The 17383-nt window shown below is 40.5% G+C and overlaps 1 protein-coding gene across 3 annotated transcripts in view; it reads left to right on the forward strand.

Annotated features, from left to right (window-relative positions):
* Window positions 1–17383, forward strand: part of RFTN1 (raftlin, lipid raft linker 1) — a 98058-nt gene that overhangs the window by 73324 nt on the left and 7351 nt on the right. For all 3 annotated transcript variants that reach the window (XM_032675492.1, XM_032675471.1, XM_032675481.1), the window contains exons 7-8: window positions 6357–6472; window positions 16907–17010. In XM_032675492.1, coding sequence (XP_032531383.1) covers window positions 6357–6472; window positions 16907–17010 — 220 coding nt within the window. The remainder of the gene's footprint in view (window positions 1–6356; window positions 6473–16906; window positions 17011–17383) is intronic.

Genomic DNA, 17383 nt, shown 5'->3' on the forward strand with positions numbered 1-17383 from the left:
CCCTCTTCTAGTGAGAAGTGGAGATTGTAGCAGCAAGCTACAGATTATTGCCAAATGGAAAGGAAGTAGCAGGTGGGGTCTCCTTTCCTGTGACTGCAAGTCTCCAATCAGCAGTGTGAGAAGGCAGGAAGAGTCAAACCTCTTCAAGGTTGTATTTTGATACCTTAACAGAGTAATCACAAGCCTATTTGTCTTTAGTTGTTTTGAACATCTTTAAATGCCCGGCATTCTTGTATTTGTTTCTCTATCCTGTCTGTGAATTTTCTGCCTTTCAAACTTAGAAAAAGCCAGCCAACCAACCAGGAAACATTGACAGTACTTAAACACAAAGCAAATGAAAGAAAACGTGAGTTGCTTGGCAGGGGAAAGTAGTCAGGTTTTTAAGAGGGCCAGATTGATGGTCTCTGTTATACTCGCACTGCCTCCGACAAAGATGAACCAGTGATGCGTTTGACCGATTGTCGTCACCTTAGCCACTGAAGTGGCTGGGATTGCTGTCGTCCATATGGAATTATTTTCTCTGCGTGTACTGAAGGTGAAAAGATTCAGAAGGAGGGAGGAATGCAAATCTGAAGCAAAGGCCAACAGTCAGGTCACTTGCCACATAAAGCCACAGAGAGCTAGTTTTTTCCTCATTGAGAGCAACAGCAGCCTAAAGGTTAGTTTCCTAGGTAAGGGGAATTTGTAGTTTAAAGACAACAAGGGGGAAATTGTCACCCACTAGGACAGCTGTCATGGTAAAGTAAGTAATCTTTCCCCATATACTTCTTGGAAATCAGAAGCAAGAACATCAAAATAGCTTTTTGTCAATCGAGCTACATCAAATATTTATACAAGCCAGTGAAAATAGCTTTTTGCACACAGTAGGATGCCTTAATAAAAAATGCAGTGGTAATGGAACATTTTCAGAAGAAGGACAGTGATTGCAACCTTTATTTTTGGAGCCTTTTCTTCAAGAAAGAGTGAAGTTCAAGATTAGAGATTGAGAAATGATACTACAAATGGCAGAATAAGTCAAAATGCTTTGATTTATTGGCATTCCTTACTGTCCTACTGCAAATGAACTAGAATTTGAAAGTCCTAAGGACTTTTTTAAATTAAGCAAAGTTTCAGGAGCTAAATATTGTTAAAAAAGAGATTACCAAAAGAGAATATAGCTGCATCAGAATCAGGAAATACCTTGCATGAGAAACAGTGGAAACTGGAAAAACCAACTCACTATTTAAAGCTTTAGATGGCTGATCTTTGTAGACAGGTTGGGTAACCTTCTGCTGAATAAATATAGGCATCTGTCCTGCAGGTATCTGTGTATGAGTTGTCACCCCAAAGTGCCATTATAATCAATGGGGATGTAGGCCTAAACCTATATAGTCAGTAGGATTTGTGTTACAATCCACCTCATCCTACATCAGGATATGCAAAAGAGATAAGATACATCTAGATAATACTTGGTGCTTCCTTTGCCTTAGTCTTCACAGACACAGTCTTCAGGCATCTGAGTTTCGAGGCAAGGTTCAAGGAGGTTGCAGGACTAGCAGCAGTGGATGAAGATCAGTATAGAGTGCCTCAGTTTCTGAGACCAAACTACATCTAAGAGTTCTGGGAGAGCTGGCCGGTGTTATAACAAGGACACCCTTGGTCATCTTTGGGAGATCATAGAGATCAGGGGAGGTTTTTAACACTTGAGAAAGGCAAAGGTTGCACCCATGTTTAAAAGAAAGACTGAAAGGACAAACCAGGGACCTACAGGGTGGTCAACCTCACTTAATTTCTGGTTGGGTCACTGAGTCGGTCCTCTTGGAATGTGTCTGGACACATGAAGAAGAAGACAGTGATTGGGAACAGTCAGCATGGATTTAATAAGAGTAAAACATACTTGAAACTGATTGTCTTCTGTGATAAAATGACTGGATTTGTGGATGAAGAGAAAGCACTAGATGTCATTTTGGGTGAATTCATTAAGGAAATTTTACTATGGCTCCCACAATATTTTTGTATCGAAGTTAGGACCGTGCAACCTAGATGGGTAAAAGACTGGTTGCATGTTTAGACTCAGAGGGTCATGGATAATAGGTTGCTCTTTACCTGGAGTAACAAGTGGAGTACCAGAGAGATCTGTCCTGGGACCTGTTGTGTTTAACAATTTTATCAGTTATGCAGAGCAGGCAACGAGGCTTGCTCGTGTCACATTTGTGGATGGTCCCATACTCAGGGGTGCAGCTGATGTGCTTGAGGACTGGGCTGTTGTCCAGACAGACCTGGGCAGGCTGGAAAAACATGCCAGCAGGAGCTTTCTGAAATTCCATGAGGACAAATGTCTTGCCTCTGGGAAGGGACACTGCCTTTTCACTAATCCAGGCAGGGGGCTGCCTGGCTGGGTAGCAGCTCCATGGAAAGGTCCAGGGTGATGTTAGCAGTCAGCAAGCTGAAGGTGAACCAGCAGTATGCCCTGGCAGTAGAGAAGGCAGCAGCATACCAGGCTGTAACAACAAGAATGTAGCCAGTAGATAGAAGGCAGTGACTGTTCTCTTCTGCTTGTGCTCATTAGTTTGCATGTAGAACACATACTGTATCCAGGTTTGGGTCCTCTTTCAAAGAGGTCGAAGAAGATATTGACAAACCAGAGCAAGTTTAGCAGAGAGTAAGCAAAATAGAGAGAGTCAGTGGCTGGAGCACTTGTCCTGTTAGGGAAGACTGAAGGAGCTGGATTGGTTCAGCCTAAAGAAGGGACAGCTTTGGGGGACCTGGCAGTGCCTGGGAGGAGACTGTCAAAAAGGTGGATCCAGGCTCTTGACTGTGGTGTGTGGTAGAAGGATTAGGAAAAATGTACACAAATTGAAATAAGAGGGGTCCTTGTTGGATATGAAAAACCACTTTCTCATCAGGAAAAAAGTCACTCTCCGGAAGAAGCTGCTCAGGAAATTGTGCCATCTCCATCCTTGGCGATTTTGAAGATGCAACTAGATAAACCCATGAGCAGTCTGGTCTGTACTTGTATGAAACCTGCTTTGAGAAGGAGGTTGGACTGTAGACCTCCTGAGGTCCCCATCCACCTGAATTATTCTATGAGTCTATAAAACTGTTAGATCATGTGCACCTTACCTAGTGGGGCAGCTCTAGAACATGTGTGTATAGACTGAAGTTACTTTTAGATCTGGAGTACCCGTGTGATAAATACTACAGACAGACTCAGTGCATCTGTCCATCTTCTTGTCTTTCCACACCTCTGTGTTAAGTTTCCCTGATATTCCTACTGATCCTGACAGCACAGTGTGGGTTATGCATGCCTTTTCTCCAAAAGATGACCCTGTTAACTTACTTTCTGCTGCTTTTTCCTTTCCCCCAGTTATTCTCTGCATCCCAAATGCTTCACATGCAAAGAACTTAATGATCCAATTATTGTTTTCTTTACCTCCCCTTTTCTCTCCAGAGTGGTAGATAGCCTGTAAAAGGGAAGTTGTACAGCCAAGGTGTGAGAATTGGAAGGTGTGCTTTCATGGCATGAAAGTTTAAAACACTGTGGCATGACAAGTAGAGAGGAGGTTGGTTATGGTTAAGAGGGAAAATCTTGAGCATCATCAACCAGTTTCTTGAGTTTTCCACCAGCATCACTCTGTTGAACAGACAGTGCTCTTTACATTTACAGCAGCTGTCTCTCCCTCATCGTTTCCTCCCTCACAGTCTTCTTATTTTCTATAGGTTTCTTTCCTAGCAAAAAAAAAATAAAATCCACGGATTACAGGATTGATGGATGTAGCCTTCAAGAGTAATCACTGTACATCCAACAAGGAAGCAAAGTCATAGAATCACTTAGGTTGGAAAAGACTTTTTAAAGTCATGAGTCCAACCATAAACCCAGCACTGTCACAGTGGAAGTGTCTGCTGCCTGTAGGGTCTCACAAGCTCAGCTATTAGTTTCTAAAACGTTACATATGTGCCGTGATATTCACATATGTGGAAGCTGTGAATTGCATGAGTGGAATGTGCAGCAGAATAAACCACAAAGGATGATTTATGAGGGAGTGTAAACACACACATGCTGATTGTGTTTTGATCGCTTATTAATTAGCTGGCAAATGCGTGGGGTGAGCTCAAGCTGCAGTTGTGCCAACAGTGTGACACCGAATTTCATTAAGAGAATTCACAACACAGGAGCAGTGCACTGGTGCCGTATAAAGCTCCCCCTGGCAAGATCTGGATGTCTGTGTCTAGTAGGGATCTATGGGTTTCTGCTTTCAGTCTTAGATGCTGTCCTGTCATCCCTGCTTTGGAAATTAAAGGGTTTTTTGTACATTGTGCGTCCCAAAATAGATTTGGGTATGGGTTTGGGTGTTGGAATGTGATACACTGCACAGAAGTTCCCTCTTTGCAATGTCAGGTCTAGTTTTCATTCAAAAAAGTGCCTTTTTTGAATGGAATATGATAATTATAGCTTGTACCCATAGCAAGCTTACTCTGCCTGTGTTTTCAGACCTGTAACCCAGCTACTTAGTGATCTGACCTGTTATTTCACAACAAAAATGTCTGTTCTCTTTACTTGGATGAGAAATCTGCCTATATGACAGGAGTTACTGCTTTGTAGTCCAGCTCATCCTCCTTGGAGCAATGTGTAATACTGGCTTGCTGTAGTGGTGAGGAGTCTTCGTCTCTCTTTATTCTAAATAGAGTTGCAGGAAACCTGCCTGTGAAGACAGTGTGAAAGTAGACGGTGTTTTTCTTCTTTCAGTCTCCCAACACAATCTCAAGGAGAATCTCTAGTAATTGGTTTACAACTTTTTTCCTTCACAACTGAACTACAAATAAATATGCTGTGTTAATTTAGAGACAAGTATTTGCATCTCCTCACTTGCAACTTAATGACTTGACTGCAACTGTAGCAAAAGAGAGTAGGGGACAGTGCAAGTAGAAGCAGGGGGGCTTGACACCTGCAGCAAGAGTCTTGCTACAGTGCGCGTGTGTAGATGTATTCCTCCAAATGTAGGAATCTGGTCAGTTGTGGGCTTTGCCCACAACAAATTTGTTATTCCAGATAATAAATTGGATTTAGATCATGTAATGACATCAGAAGATGTTGACTGAGATTGTGTCTGCAAGAAATAAGAAGCCTCAATCCTCTTCATTGCCTCTTTTGTGAAAATTGTTTCTGAGTTTGATGTATGTTTTCCCTTGGAGGCAGCAATGCTTTCCTGCTGGCATTTCTTGACCTCATAACATCCACCAGGAAGTCAGGAGGACCCGATGAAACACCTAAGCAGGCTTATCCAGAAGATTCCTATCAGTTCAGGAATCTGTCCTTTTGGCATGTGTGACTGCATTTCAAAAACATGTATCCTACCAGTGCAAGGAACATAGTTTTCCTAAAAATGTAAGGAAATTATCATTCAAAAGACAAAACCTGGGGAGGGCGTAAGCAAGGTCTTTATAATCAGTCATACAGGGTAAATATATTATTCATACTAGAAAGGCTGAAAAAGATGCTTTGTGACAACGTGAGAAGAGTTTTCTCTGTTTATAAAGAATACAGTCCTGCTTATTTACAGCTTTTCTAAATATAATTCTGTTGCTTCATCAATTAGCTTATTTTAACAAAGAAAGGTAAGCGTGTTTTTTCAGTTATTCTGATTCTGTTACATCACAGAGCTGACGAAACACGAGTTCTTGCGTATGGGAGCTGATTATGGAGTATTCAGTTAAGTTGAAGGAGAAAGTGCTGCTCGAGTAACTTTAGGGGTATGTGTTGTCTGAAAAAAGGCTGAATGTGTTGGGAATGCAAATGAGAATAGAGAAGCACTAAACCAGATGGTCAAAATGCCTTCATAAATTGATTAAATAGTTATGAATGTATCTTTTCTTTCACACTGTTCAGATATGCCAGATCATCCTTAGTCCATTTAGCTCACTGAGATGCAGTGGCTGATCCATGTGCAGGGTTCTGACTTCTGTGAATGAATAGATATAGTCATATATATAATAAATATCATAATACAAATCAGTATACTTTGAACAACCCTTGAAAATAACACACTGACTTAATACATGGTGTTTAGTGCGTTTATAACTTCAAGTAGGTGAGCAGTACTGCTAAACTGAGGACTGAATTAATTTTGCCTGCTCAGTATGGGAGAGCTGTGGTTTTTGGTGACAAACTGTGGAATAAGAGTGGACAGCAAGGTTTGCTATTAGAGAGTAGTATTGCTCTTAAAAACTGCTAAAGGTTAATAGAGCTGGACTATTAGAGAACGTCTGTGAACATTTTAGTAACATCCTTGGAAGAATATGTTATTAATAAATTCAGATGCCTCACTACACAAGGAATGCCTTCCATAAAGCTTACAATCAATCCTGTGTTTTCACAGAGTCTTTACACGGGACAATGGATGGAGTATTTCTCTTTGAAGATGTTCCTGCGGAAGACAGTAAAACCATGCAGGGCTATGATGCAATTGTGGTAGAGCAGTGGACTGTCTTGAAGGTATGTGTACAATCTTTCTTCTTTGATTTTTTTTTTTTTTTTGTAAATCAAAACACTCTAAGACTGCGTGGCAGACTCTCATGTGCTGATCTGTACTCCAACAGTATCAGACAGGCAACTGAGGTAAAGGGGTGGAACATAGCAGTAATGCCAGTTAACCACACTTTAGTTTTGTACAGTGCACTTCTGATTTTGATAATCTTCATGCTTTTTTGGGGGGGACAGGAAATGTCAGCAATGATGAGCAATGAAACTCAGGGCTATCTGTCCCAAAATTACAGATGTCTGCTAGATCTGTAAAGAGCATCTCCATTGGTTGCCAGGGCAACATGATCACACCAGTCACTGTAGCATTGCAGTTCTAAAGAAGGCAGCCCTTTAGGTAGGCTGAGCTGCAGCAGGAGTGCACAGATAACTGCCTTGGTTTCTGTCTGACCTCCTTCTTATGCTGAAAGAACTGTGCATTTTGGATAGGTCCTTATAAAGAAACTATGTTTGTCATGGCTTGGCTTTCTACAGATCCAAGTGCCTACTCAGATCAGTAGAAACATTGTTTAGATCAGATTGGTCAGTACGGATCTCCCACCACAAACTTGATACACTGAGAGATATTTGAAAAGCTGGGCTTAAATTCTTTGTGATTTGAAGCAAAAAGAACAGGGGGGGAAAAAGAAGTTGTGTAACTCTTAGAAGGTTTTTTTTTTGTTTATTTTATTAATTGTCTGCTAAAAATAGATACATAATATCTATAAAGGCAATACCTGATATTATCACTTGGAATATACTGTAAATGGTGGAAAATCCTGAGACAGACAATCCATCCTTTTGGCATACACATGCCATAAGACTGGATTAAAGGAAAATGGGACAGATCCTAGATTAAGTGTGTAAAATTCCAGGAGACTAGGATTAAGACTTTTGTTAGTAGATAATGACTTTGCAGTGTAGCAAGAAATGGCCATATAGTAACAGCTAGAAACAACTTGTAGAACAGTATAATATGTTAATAGCAGCTTTTCTTGTTGCTGAGGGGCATCTGAAAAAATGATTCCTATATTGCATTAAATGTTACTCATGACAGACTTGACTGTAAATTCTTTTTCATTTTTAGGGTCAAATTATGGTGTTGCCACTCAGGAACAAGGTTTTGAGATAATGACAGATGGTTCCATGAGTGCATTAGGTCAGGGCTGATCAAGAAGGCAAATGTTAAGAAGCATTAATGTTAACCATATGTTTAAAACTGTTAGGAAATGAATAGAGGGTGAAACAGCAAACATATACTACTACATACTACTGTGCAAGCTGTGTTTGACAGCACCTTGTTTCAGAAGGTTGTGTTAGCACTGTAATTTTTCAGAGAAGAGCAGTGGGGATAATCCGTGATACAGACAGCTTCCATATTAGGAAGACTTTTCATGGATGTGTCCTTGCAGCCTGGAAAAGAGAAGAGTTCCAGGAAATGGAATAGGTAGAGACTTCCTAAATCATGGGAAACATGTAACAGGAGTTGTTTGCCATCTCTTTCAGTACAAGAGCTAAGGACTGCCACATGGCACTAGTCAGGGCCAGGTGCAAAGCAAGCAAAAAGGAGATAATTCAGATAATTATTTATGCAGCAGATCTGTACAAACTGGATTTCTTTCAGTAGAAACTAAACCAGATGTGCTGAGAGGAAGTACACAAAATATTTGGGGCAGGTATCCTGCATGATTGACCTAATATATATTACTTTTCCTTAGCTGTCACTTATAGCCATGTTGGAGAAAGCTTTCCGAGCTATGAATGGATTCTTGGCTCAAACCAGTTTGGCTCTCAGACAACCAGTGAAAGATTCTCTGTCTCAGTAGGATATTGCATCAAAGTTAGTCATAATGGCCCCTACACACCTTTTGGGTTGCTCTTCGTGGACACCAGGAAGTTTGTGTCAAGCTACATGACAAGGACATGTCTGCTTATGGGGATCCTGAGATGGCAGAGTGCTGGCCACAACTCTAGGACACAGCAGAAGAGTATTTTTTGCAGGGCCATTTAAAGTGTTATAGCCCTGGTAGGTGGAGTATCATTTGCTTTCAATTCTAGCAATTCCATGCTGGAGACACAGCTGGTCAACAGATTAGGGAATCAACCTCCCAATGCCATCTGGTGTGTCAAGAGATGCTGTACTGCTACACATCATGTCTATGTGAGGGCTAATGCAGAGAATCTCCTGTTCCAGACATAAGATTTGGGAGGTGCAATTTCAGAAACTGACTTAACAGCATATACACAGCTTGTTGGTGTGATCAGATTATCCTCTGTTGTAATTAAAAATTTGGATGCTGGGTGTTCCCTGGCAATTTTGCTCTTTTCAGATCAAGTGTGGCTCTTTTGTGGACATTATGAATATGGTGCCCACCAAACTGAAAGTGGAAGAATATAGAAAAGAAAAAACTTGCTGAAGGAAAGATGTTGAGGCATTAGGGAACTCTTCCAAAGGTTTTACCTATTTAGAGAAAGAGCAGAGCTGACCACCTCTGTTTTCTCCTCCTGAGATTTAAATAACTGCTGGGATGTTTCATGCCTCAAGCTTTCTGAGACATAATAGGTATAGGTAGGTAAAGTCATCGAATTGATGAAAGTAAGGCTGGAAGCTGGGGGATCTGTAGGCACTTGCACAGTGTTGTACCCGAAAACCAAGTTACCTCTGTGTAAACCCTGTTGAAATTCACCTTTATTTACCATAACCATGGAATAATGCAGTGCAGAGGAAGGGACTGTAAAATGGGGAAGAAGACAGAGTTCACTAGTGACAGAAGATGTCCGAGACCCAGTAAAGGCTTTCTTTCTGTTATGAGTGCTTCAAAGTATAATTGTCACGGGGGTAGTTATGGAGCAGTGGAATGACTCACTAATGTAGAATTTCTTTTTTGGGGAGGTATAGGTTCAGCTCTGATCCAGATTAACCGTTTACATTTGTTGTTTTCATTTGTACTAAAGCAATGGAAGAAGCTGTGGTGGGCAGCATGACATAAACGTGTATAATGGATCCTTATTTTAAATTTGTATCAGATTTGATTATCTGGATGAGCTGTGGAGTTGTTCAGATGTGGTCGGAACTGAATGTAAATTTATTGTGCTGTATCCCAATTAAGAAGAAACAAAAGAATCCCAGCCACAACAGAAGAAAGCTTTTTTAAAAAGGAAGACGTAGCAAATATCTACACCCTTTAGCAAGAGAACCTTTCTAAATGGAAAGGTAAAGGTTTGCTGTTTAACCATGAACACAAAATAGAGGGGTTGGCACACCTCTTAGCAGAGAAAGGGCTGCCTTTTTAATTGCTAAGGCTAATAGATAAAACAAGCTGAACAGTGTGATGCACTCAGTATGTGTGTAAAATGTCAGTTTGTAGAGGATGTAAAGCTCGCAGCTGTCACAGTATGTGGTCCCGCCAAGCAGCAGACAGGATGTAATAGCTCTGAGTAATTTAACTCTTTCTTCTCAAAGTAGAGCTCTGATATCCTCTACAAATGACCACAGGACTTGTTATGACAAAATACTGCATTCATCCTTATCCCTTTAACTCTAAAAATGTCAGGACATATTATTTCCACTGCAGTCTCTGAGATCTAGCCCTAAAACTTGTTTGATGGTTTTAATTCTGCTTGTGTAGGCAAATGTGGGTAGACAGTTCTGATTAATCAGAGCCTGCATGATTTGTCTCTCCCCAGCTCTAAATTTGTCACCTTCTCTCCCCCATTACCTAAGACAAAGTAGCTAATACTGTCTGTAAAATTGAGTGCTATAACATTTATTTTAGATTTTGCCATTGTTCTACCTCTGAAGCAGTGTTCATTTTGGAAATAATATCCTTAATTTACAAGTATTTTCTCATTGAAAATCTTCAGCTGGTGATTCTTCACTTTGTATTTGCTGCTGTACCATACCTTTGATGTATCTCAAATATATTGTGATACTGCCATTTCCCTGGCAGACTTGAATGGGGTCAGTCTCCACCGTAGACATGGTAAACCTTTTAAAGTGCGACATACCAAAAGATTTAAAAATTTATCTCTGCTGAGCCTAGGTTGCAAGTTGCCTTAATGTAAGCCTTGAAACAAATTCTCTGAAAATGAGGATTTGATTTGTCTGTAAATCTGATTTAGGTCATATGTCAGCTAAGCTATGTTTTGCTGTCTCTGGCCACGGGAGAAAGGCATGACCGGGTCAACCAAGGAGCTGATGGCAGTGGACATGAAAAGCCCAGAAGAGTCGTGTGTGTGACCCTCTTTACCACCCAAAGGACATATATATTACCTGGGCATAATATTTCAGCAATGTGCCCCTTGTTGGTTTTTAAGAAAAGCTGAACAAAAACCTTCAGGAACCTGTTATCTTCCAAAGGTTTTTATAATTCTTCTTTCATTCTTTTATGTAAGATATGAAAGCAGCATATATACATATATATGTATATGTACATATATATGTCTGCTGAACTCAGCAGACATATAATCTATATAGGATTAAAACCCACAGGCTAATCTTTCATTGGTTTTGATGATAAATTTAGTAATAAAATCTGGAAGTATGAACTTGGAACTCCCCTGACAGTTTCTTGTGATGCTGGCAGTACTGAACATCTAACAAGGCAATTGCTCCTTCCATGTGAATAAAGGGCACTTGAAGTAAACAGCCTGAAAAGCACAGGATTTAAAACAGTATGAATTAAAAAAAACCCTTTCCTATCTGTCACAGTGTTCTTAGGTTTGTGACAAGATCAGAGATAAGAATTAGTTCTCTGCTCACCCATAAAATTTTTCAGGAAAATGTGAGCATATGAGCTCTGAACTTCCCACTTAAGAACAAGCTGAGAAAAAGTGTTTCAGTTCTCTTGTACACTTCCTATAAAACCACACAGGACACAAGTCAAGTTTTTTTTCCCCAGCAGATCCCCTTTAGCCAGGCAGTAGTGGGACCCCATAAATTGCATACACAGCCTGCACGTGGAAGGGCAGTGCCAGTGTTTGTGTTCCTGCTGCCTGAACTGCTGGTAGTGGAGGGTCTGGGCTTCAGCTGTTTTGCTCGCATAGAAATGTTCCATAATGGTGGAGTGCTGCACAAAGCCTTTTGGCAAAAGCCACATTTTGTTTGAGAATAAATTATAGTCAAAGGAAATTATGTTGGGTAAGCTGCATGAGAATGATTCATCTGTGTGTGGTACAGCACCTTGGAGTACCCAGGTTCTCAGGTAGTGTTTTTGTCTTGGTTTTTTTCCCCCAAAACAGTTCATGGACAAATGGTAAAATCAACTCTCCCTTTAAGGTACACAAGTGTTGCAGGAATTGTGAAAGTAAAAACACCAGAGTTATTTAGGAAAATGTACTGATGGGCTGCTAGATCACATTTATTTCGTGTGTTCCACGGACAGTAATGTGGAGTTGTCCTACTGTGTGTACGTTGCCTGTGCAGTGATGAGTTTAACACATTACATAGGATGTTTCCATGTTTCTCGTGCATGGAGAACCCTCTGTGTCAACACATTCGCCTTTGGCCACTGACTCTGTGCTTCTATAAATGCAGAATTGTGTTGCTGTGCAAATGTACTTCTGTGTTACAGGTGCAGGCAATATCAGGAGCGGTCAGATGTTTTTCTTAGTTTATGTATATGCTAGAAAGTAGGATTTGTATCCACAGAATTCACAGTGAGAGAAGTGGGCTTTGTGGGCAAAGAAGGATTTTTGGTTATTTTTTGTTTTACCCTAGATGTGGAGCCAGCTGTGAACACTACTCAGCAGTCTATGTGTGTATTGAATTTGTGACTGGGTACATCTGAAGTGCAGGAAAACTGTGTTATCAGGATGCTGCCCCATTTAGTGTTACAGCCTTATTATATTCTCTAAAATATTTTACGTTGCATGAATTCACATAGATATTAGTAATCATAAATAACTCTGAATTGCATATGCCTAGAATAGTGAGGAAAAAGCCTGTCTGTGGATTTATTTATTACTCTTTTGCTCTGTTGCCATTTCACTAAGGTCCCCATCTGGCAGCTACTCTGTGTTGGTCAGTGACCCATCTGCTGCCAAAAGCCACTGGTGGTTTCTAAGGGTGCAGCAGCCAACCCACACCCCTCTGCCCTACAGCTAGTGGCTGTGTAGCGAGTGTCTGCTAACAAGGTGCTGTGGAGTATTACACATGTAGGAGCAGCTCAATACTAGAGGAACATAGTCCAACTTTATTGCTGAAGCATTTTTGAAACTTCTCTTTTGCTTCCGATAAATGTCTTTAACAGTTCAATAGTGTTACATTATTAGCAGAAATTACATTTTGAAAGGAGTCTTGAAAAGGAAAAAGGCAAATCATTCACAAATTTAGAGCTTGTATTTAGTCTTCCTGTCAGCCGTGTTACTACAAACATAAAACATTTGCAGCACACTCTTACGGGGTCATTCTGACACGGCCTGCATATTCAATTTCTCTCATTTTATTTTTTCTCTTTTCCACTAAGGTGCAAGTTGTACTTTTGCCACTTCCTCTTCCACCCTTCAGTGCCGTAGGACAGAAAAGCTTTGGCTTTGGCAGTGCTGGGGACTGGTAACCAGCCTTGGTGGAGGGTGCATGTTGCCACCCTCCTGGACTCTCCCCTCTGTTTTTTGTAAGGAGCTGGGTTTGAATGCAGTGCCCATTTTCTGCAACAAACAGTAGGTTACACTTTCAAAGCAACTTGTGTTTTTTACTTCCCATCCTCTTTGCCATCTGTCAGTAGATCTTGGTTTGCAGTCTGTTAGGATTTGCTGATAAAGGTTTTATTAAGATTTATTTAATGGGATTTTCAATCTTCCAATCTTTAATCCATGTTGGAAAAAATATTAAATAGTGACAATCTGTAGCTGCCTTGTAACTAAATCACTTAGCCCAGGAAAGAATGATTTCTAAAGAACTTCTGTCTCACAAGAGCTTAGTAGTTGTCTTGTTTATTACCTTGCTGTGGTTAAAATTGCTTCAGTAGTGGGGGGAAAGAAAAGAAAAATTGTTAATGCAGTTGTTTGTGTGGCTTGCCCTAGATATTATTCTTATCTTTTTTTTAATCTTTTTTTTTTCCTAATGAGCAGAAGGAACTGTGAAAGGCAAAAATGCTGAAAACAAACAATACAACTACAAATAAAAAGAATTCTTTTCATGTGATGCAAGTCAAGGGAAAATCCTAGCTCAATATGCTCTGCCTTCTTGACACTCAAAGTGTGATCAGAGATTACTTATCATCCACAGGAGAGTGGGAAGCAAGTTAATTAAAATTTTCCACCCTTTCACTGAATGAAATGTCTCCCAGTTTGAGACGCATTATTTGAACACTTCTTTTTCAGGAGAGCTCTGGCATTTTTTTTCTGCTTCTGCTGGTGTTCAAATCCAGTATTTGCTACCTAGAAAGAGCATCACACTTTCATCTGATGGAACAGTATGTTTGAAATTATATTTCCATTGTCTCTAATAATAGTAGATAAAATAATTACTGTATTAAATATAAAGCAAATACAAGATGACTCTTTTCCTCTGCACCCGTCCCCGCGTGTATTGTTTCTTTAGAAGCATTTTTGCTTTAGAAAGCATTTAATATGACACCAATTAAAGGTCTCTATAACTGTGACTCCTGCTGGCACACAAATTCCAGTCGTGGGATAGGATTACAACCAATGATTCAGGAGGGGGAGGGAGAAGTCATTTCTCGTGGTCTTACAGAAAGCTTCAATTATCTGTACTTGCAAGTAAGGAGCTTGAAGCCCATGTGGATTACACCTGTTTATTCTGGAGTGACTCCTTTCTCTTGTCTGTCATCTTCAAACTCAGGCAATTATTAGGAGTAGTTTATTCCCCAGGGACCTGGGGAAGAAGTGCAGTGACTGACTCCAGCGAAGTGTCATGCAAAGTCGGAGAGGGCTTGTTGAAGGGCATGTGGAGCTCAGAGGAGGTGTACACCTCTGCATGATGGATACACTTCCTCCCTCCAAACAGCCTAACATGTACATTGGGGTGTTGGGTACCAGCACATAGGAAAAATAAGAGTTCACCTTTTTGTAACATCTGTACAGAACTCTTTCAATGGGCGTTTGCTTTTTTTTTAATTTCCAGATTCAAAAAACCCATTTCTTTAGGCCTAATTGACTTTAATCTTAAATGTATTTTCTGATAACTTTACCCTTTTGAATGTGCTTACCTGCTTGTTTCCTTTCTGCACCATTGGATTGTGAAATACACCATCACCTGCTGCAGATGATGCTTAATCCTGACAAGTCAGACAGGTCCAAAGCCAGCCTTGTCTCGCTGCTCAGAGCCTGCAGGGACAGTGGGCTGTGGCAGGAGTGATGGCGTGTCCCTGAAATAATTTGGCTTCTACAACAGTCAAATGAGCTCTGCGTGGTATTGATGTTCTCCCTCGTTGCTGTAATCACTCTCTGATTTCTGACATTTGTTGCACATCCTGATGCAAGGAGAAGGTTCTCCCTGCTAATCACCCACCTTAGGCAATGAATTCAAAATAGAAATCCTCTTTGCAACATAAGATGTTGCTCGGGGCACAAACAAGGTCTGCTGTGCCAGTCTTTCCTGACCTGCTAGTCTTCCACCCTCTGAATGAGTGAGCTCCTTCTGGTTTTTCCTCTGCAAACACTGTTTGATGAGGGGAATGTTTTAGTCAGGTCCTTTTATGTGGCACCTCATGGCAAGCTTGCAATGGTGGATGCTCTGACCTTATTCTTAATGATCATGTTGCATATTTTCATGTTTATTTTTTGAAGGCGTTGTTGACCAATCTCATAAATCTCAGCATGTTATTAATATGTTTTCTTGAGACATTATCTCTTAAAGGTGTCTAGATATGTTGTAATTTTTGCGTTACCTTTGGACACTTTTTAAAAACTGGAAAGAGGGCAGAAATATTCATCTTACAGAGGGAAATTGGAGTCAAAGGCGACTTTGAATCTAGCATTATCACTGCTGCATGATGAGTCCTGATCGCTTCAGAGGACAAGTTAAGGGCCACGTGGTATTGCACCCTCTTGCAAGGTGTCTCTTTCCTCTCCTGGAGTTACAAATTCCAGTCTGTACATGGTGATGTTGTAAAGTAGCAGTATTTCTCTAAGTCCCCAAAAGCCTCTGCACAGAAATCAGAAGTAACATTAGTAGTGTTCTCTTACATGCGCTTTCTGGGGTAGAGCTTTTAAACATTCTCCTTTTAAGCAGGAGTAATACAGCTTCTTCAGCTATTTGCATTTGTAGTCATGATCAGGTTTTTAATAGGTATAGTCAGGCAGCCATTCAGTGATAAAGATACCAAGTGACCTAAATTACATTTGTTAGAAGAAAGGAATAGCTGAGATTGGAATTCACTAAAATACCTTGAAATGACTACAGCAGGATTTGGATTAGTTCTGATCAAATGACTATTTCATTACTGCAGAATAAATGGATTTTTTGGAGCTGCAAAACTGTTGTGCCTTCCCCGGTGTTGAGAATTGGCAGTTAAAACTCCTTACGTGCACATGAAACCTGTGTAAGCGCCTGAGATTCTTGGCAAATATAATTGTTATTCCAATAGAATTTATTTATATTTGTAGAGACTAGTAGTTATCACTTGTCTGCTTTCTGTTTATTAAAACTAAAAACTACTAAGTAACCCCTAGCATCTATTTGCTATATTACTGGAAGTCTTGGCAATCAGACACCTCACCGGAGCAATCTTTGTCGAAACCACAGTGGTTCTTTCTGTGTGAATTACAGGGTCTGCCATTTAGTTGAAAGAGAATCAGGAAGGCTCTGCTGGGTACATGTGCAGCAGGAGCCAGACTTCTGTGCTGAAAGCAGTGCTTTTGGTCTCGCCCACAGATTTCCTGATTCAAAATAAGAAGGCAGTGATGCGTATTTGTGGGTGATAAAAGGAATAGACTTGTACTTACATTTTTTTGTTGGCTATTTGTTGTTGTTGGCTATTTTGCTTTTGATCCACCATGGTAGAGTGCAGATATTCAGGATTTACTGTAGCCTAGACAAGAGCAGAATATGAGCAAAGCAGTGTTGTCCTTTTTAACTAGAACGTAATTTTGCTTTGGAGGACATAATTGATAACATACGATGAATTTGTCCTGTTCAGATTTGGAATCATCTAAAGCTAGATGGATGACTCAGGCAGTGCAAAAACAAGATCACAGATGTTTACCATTTTAAACAAGCTCATTTAACAGTTTGGGATGTATGGGCGATCGGTCTTGTATCTCATGTTTTTGAACGTTTTCCTTCCTGCCCAGCTGAACTTAGAAAATGACCCACTTCTGTACAAAACCCCTTCTCCCTCCAAGAAAACCCACAAATGTATTTTTTTCTTGGGTATTTTTTTTTTAGTGTTGAACTGAATGTCACACTCCAAGTGGTGATGCTAACTGTTGATTTTCCTTCCCCAGGGAGTTGAAGTGCAGACAGATTACGTTCCACTGCTGAATTCCCTTGCCATGTACGGCTGGCAGCTGACGTGTGTGCTTCCTACTCCCATTGTGAAGACAAACAGGTAGAGAGGGGGTTGGTGCTGCCTTTTGGCCAGAGAAGTTGCTGTACAAGCACTACAGTCTGTACAGGCAATTCCCTGTGCAGTTAGTGTGGATTTCCTCACAAACCCTGCTGCAGCTGTTCTCTGGGTTTTCTCAGCATCACAAGCCACATGTGGCAGGAAGCACCGTGTCTGGTGGGCAGAATACTGCAAGGTGGCAGTGTGGTTTCTGCATGAATTTTCTGGGTATTGTTTCTGCCTCTCTGTAAACTCCTTGACTGTAAAATTCCTGCTCTGGATCTTCCAGTAACTCCTCTTAGAGCAAAGACAAAATGTGTGATAATGTTTGGAGTGAGATGTTGTCTATATGAAGAAAAGAAATTTTGTTCTTAAT

The sequence above is a fragment of the Chiroxiphia lanceolata genome, chromosome 1, assembly GCF_009829145.1.
Source record: "Chiroxiphia lanceolata isolate bChiLan1 chromosome 1, bChiLan1.pri, whole genome shotgun sequence".
In the NCBI taxonomy this organism is placed as follows: domain Eukaryota; kingdom Metazoa; phylum Chordata; class Aves; order Passeriformes; family Pipridae; genus Chiroxiphia; species Chiroxiphia lanceolata.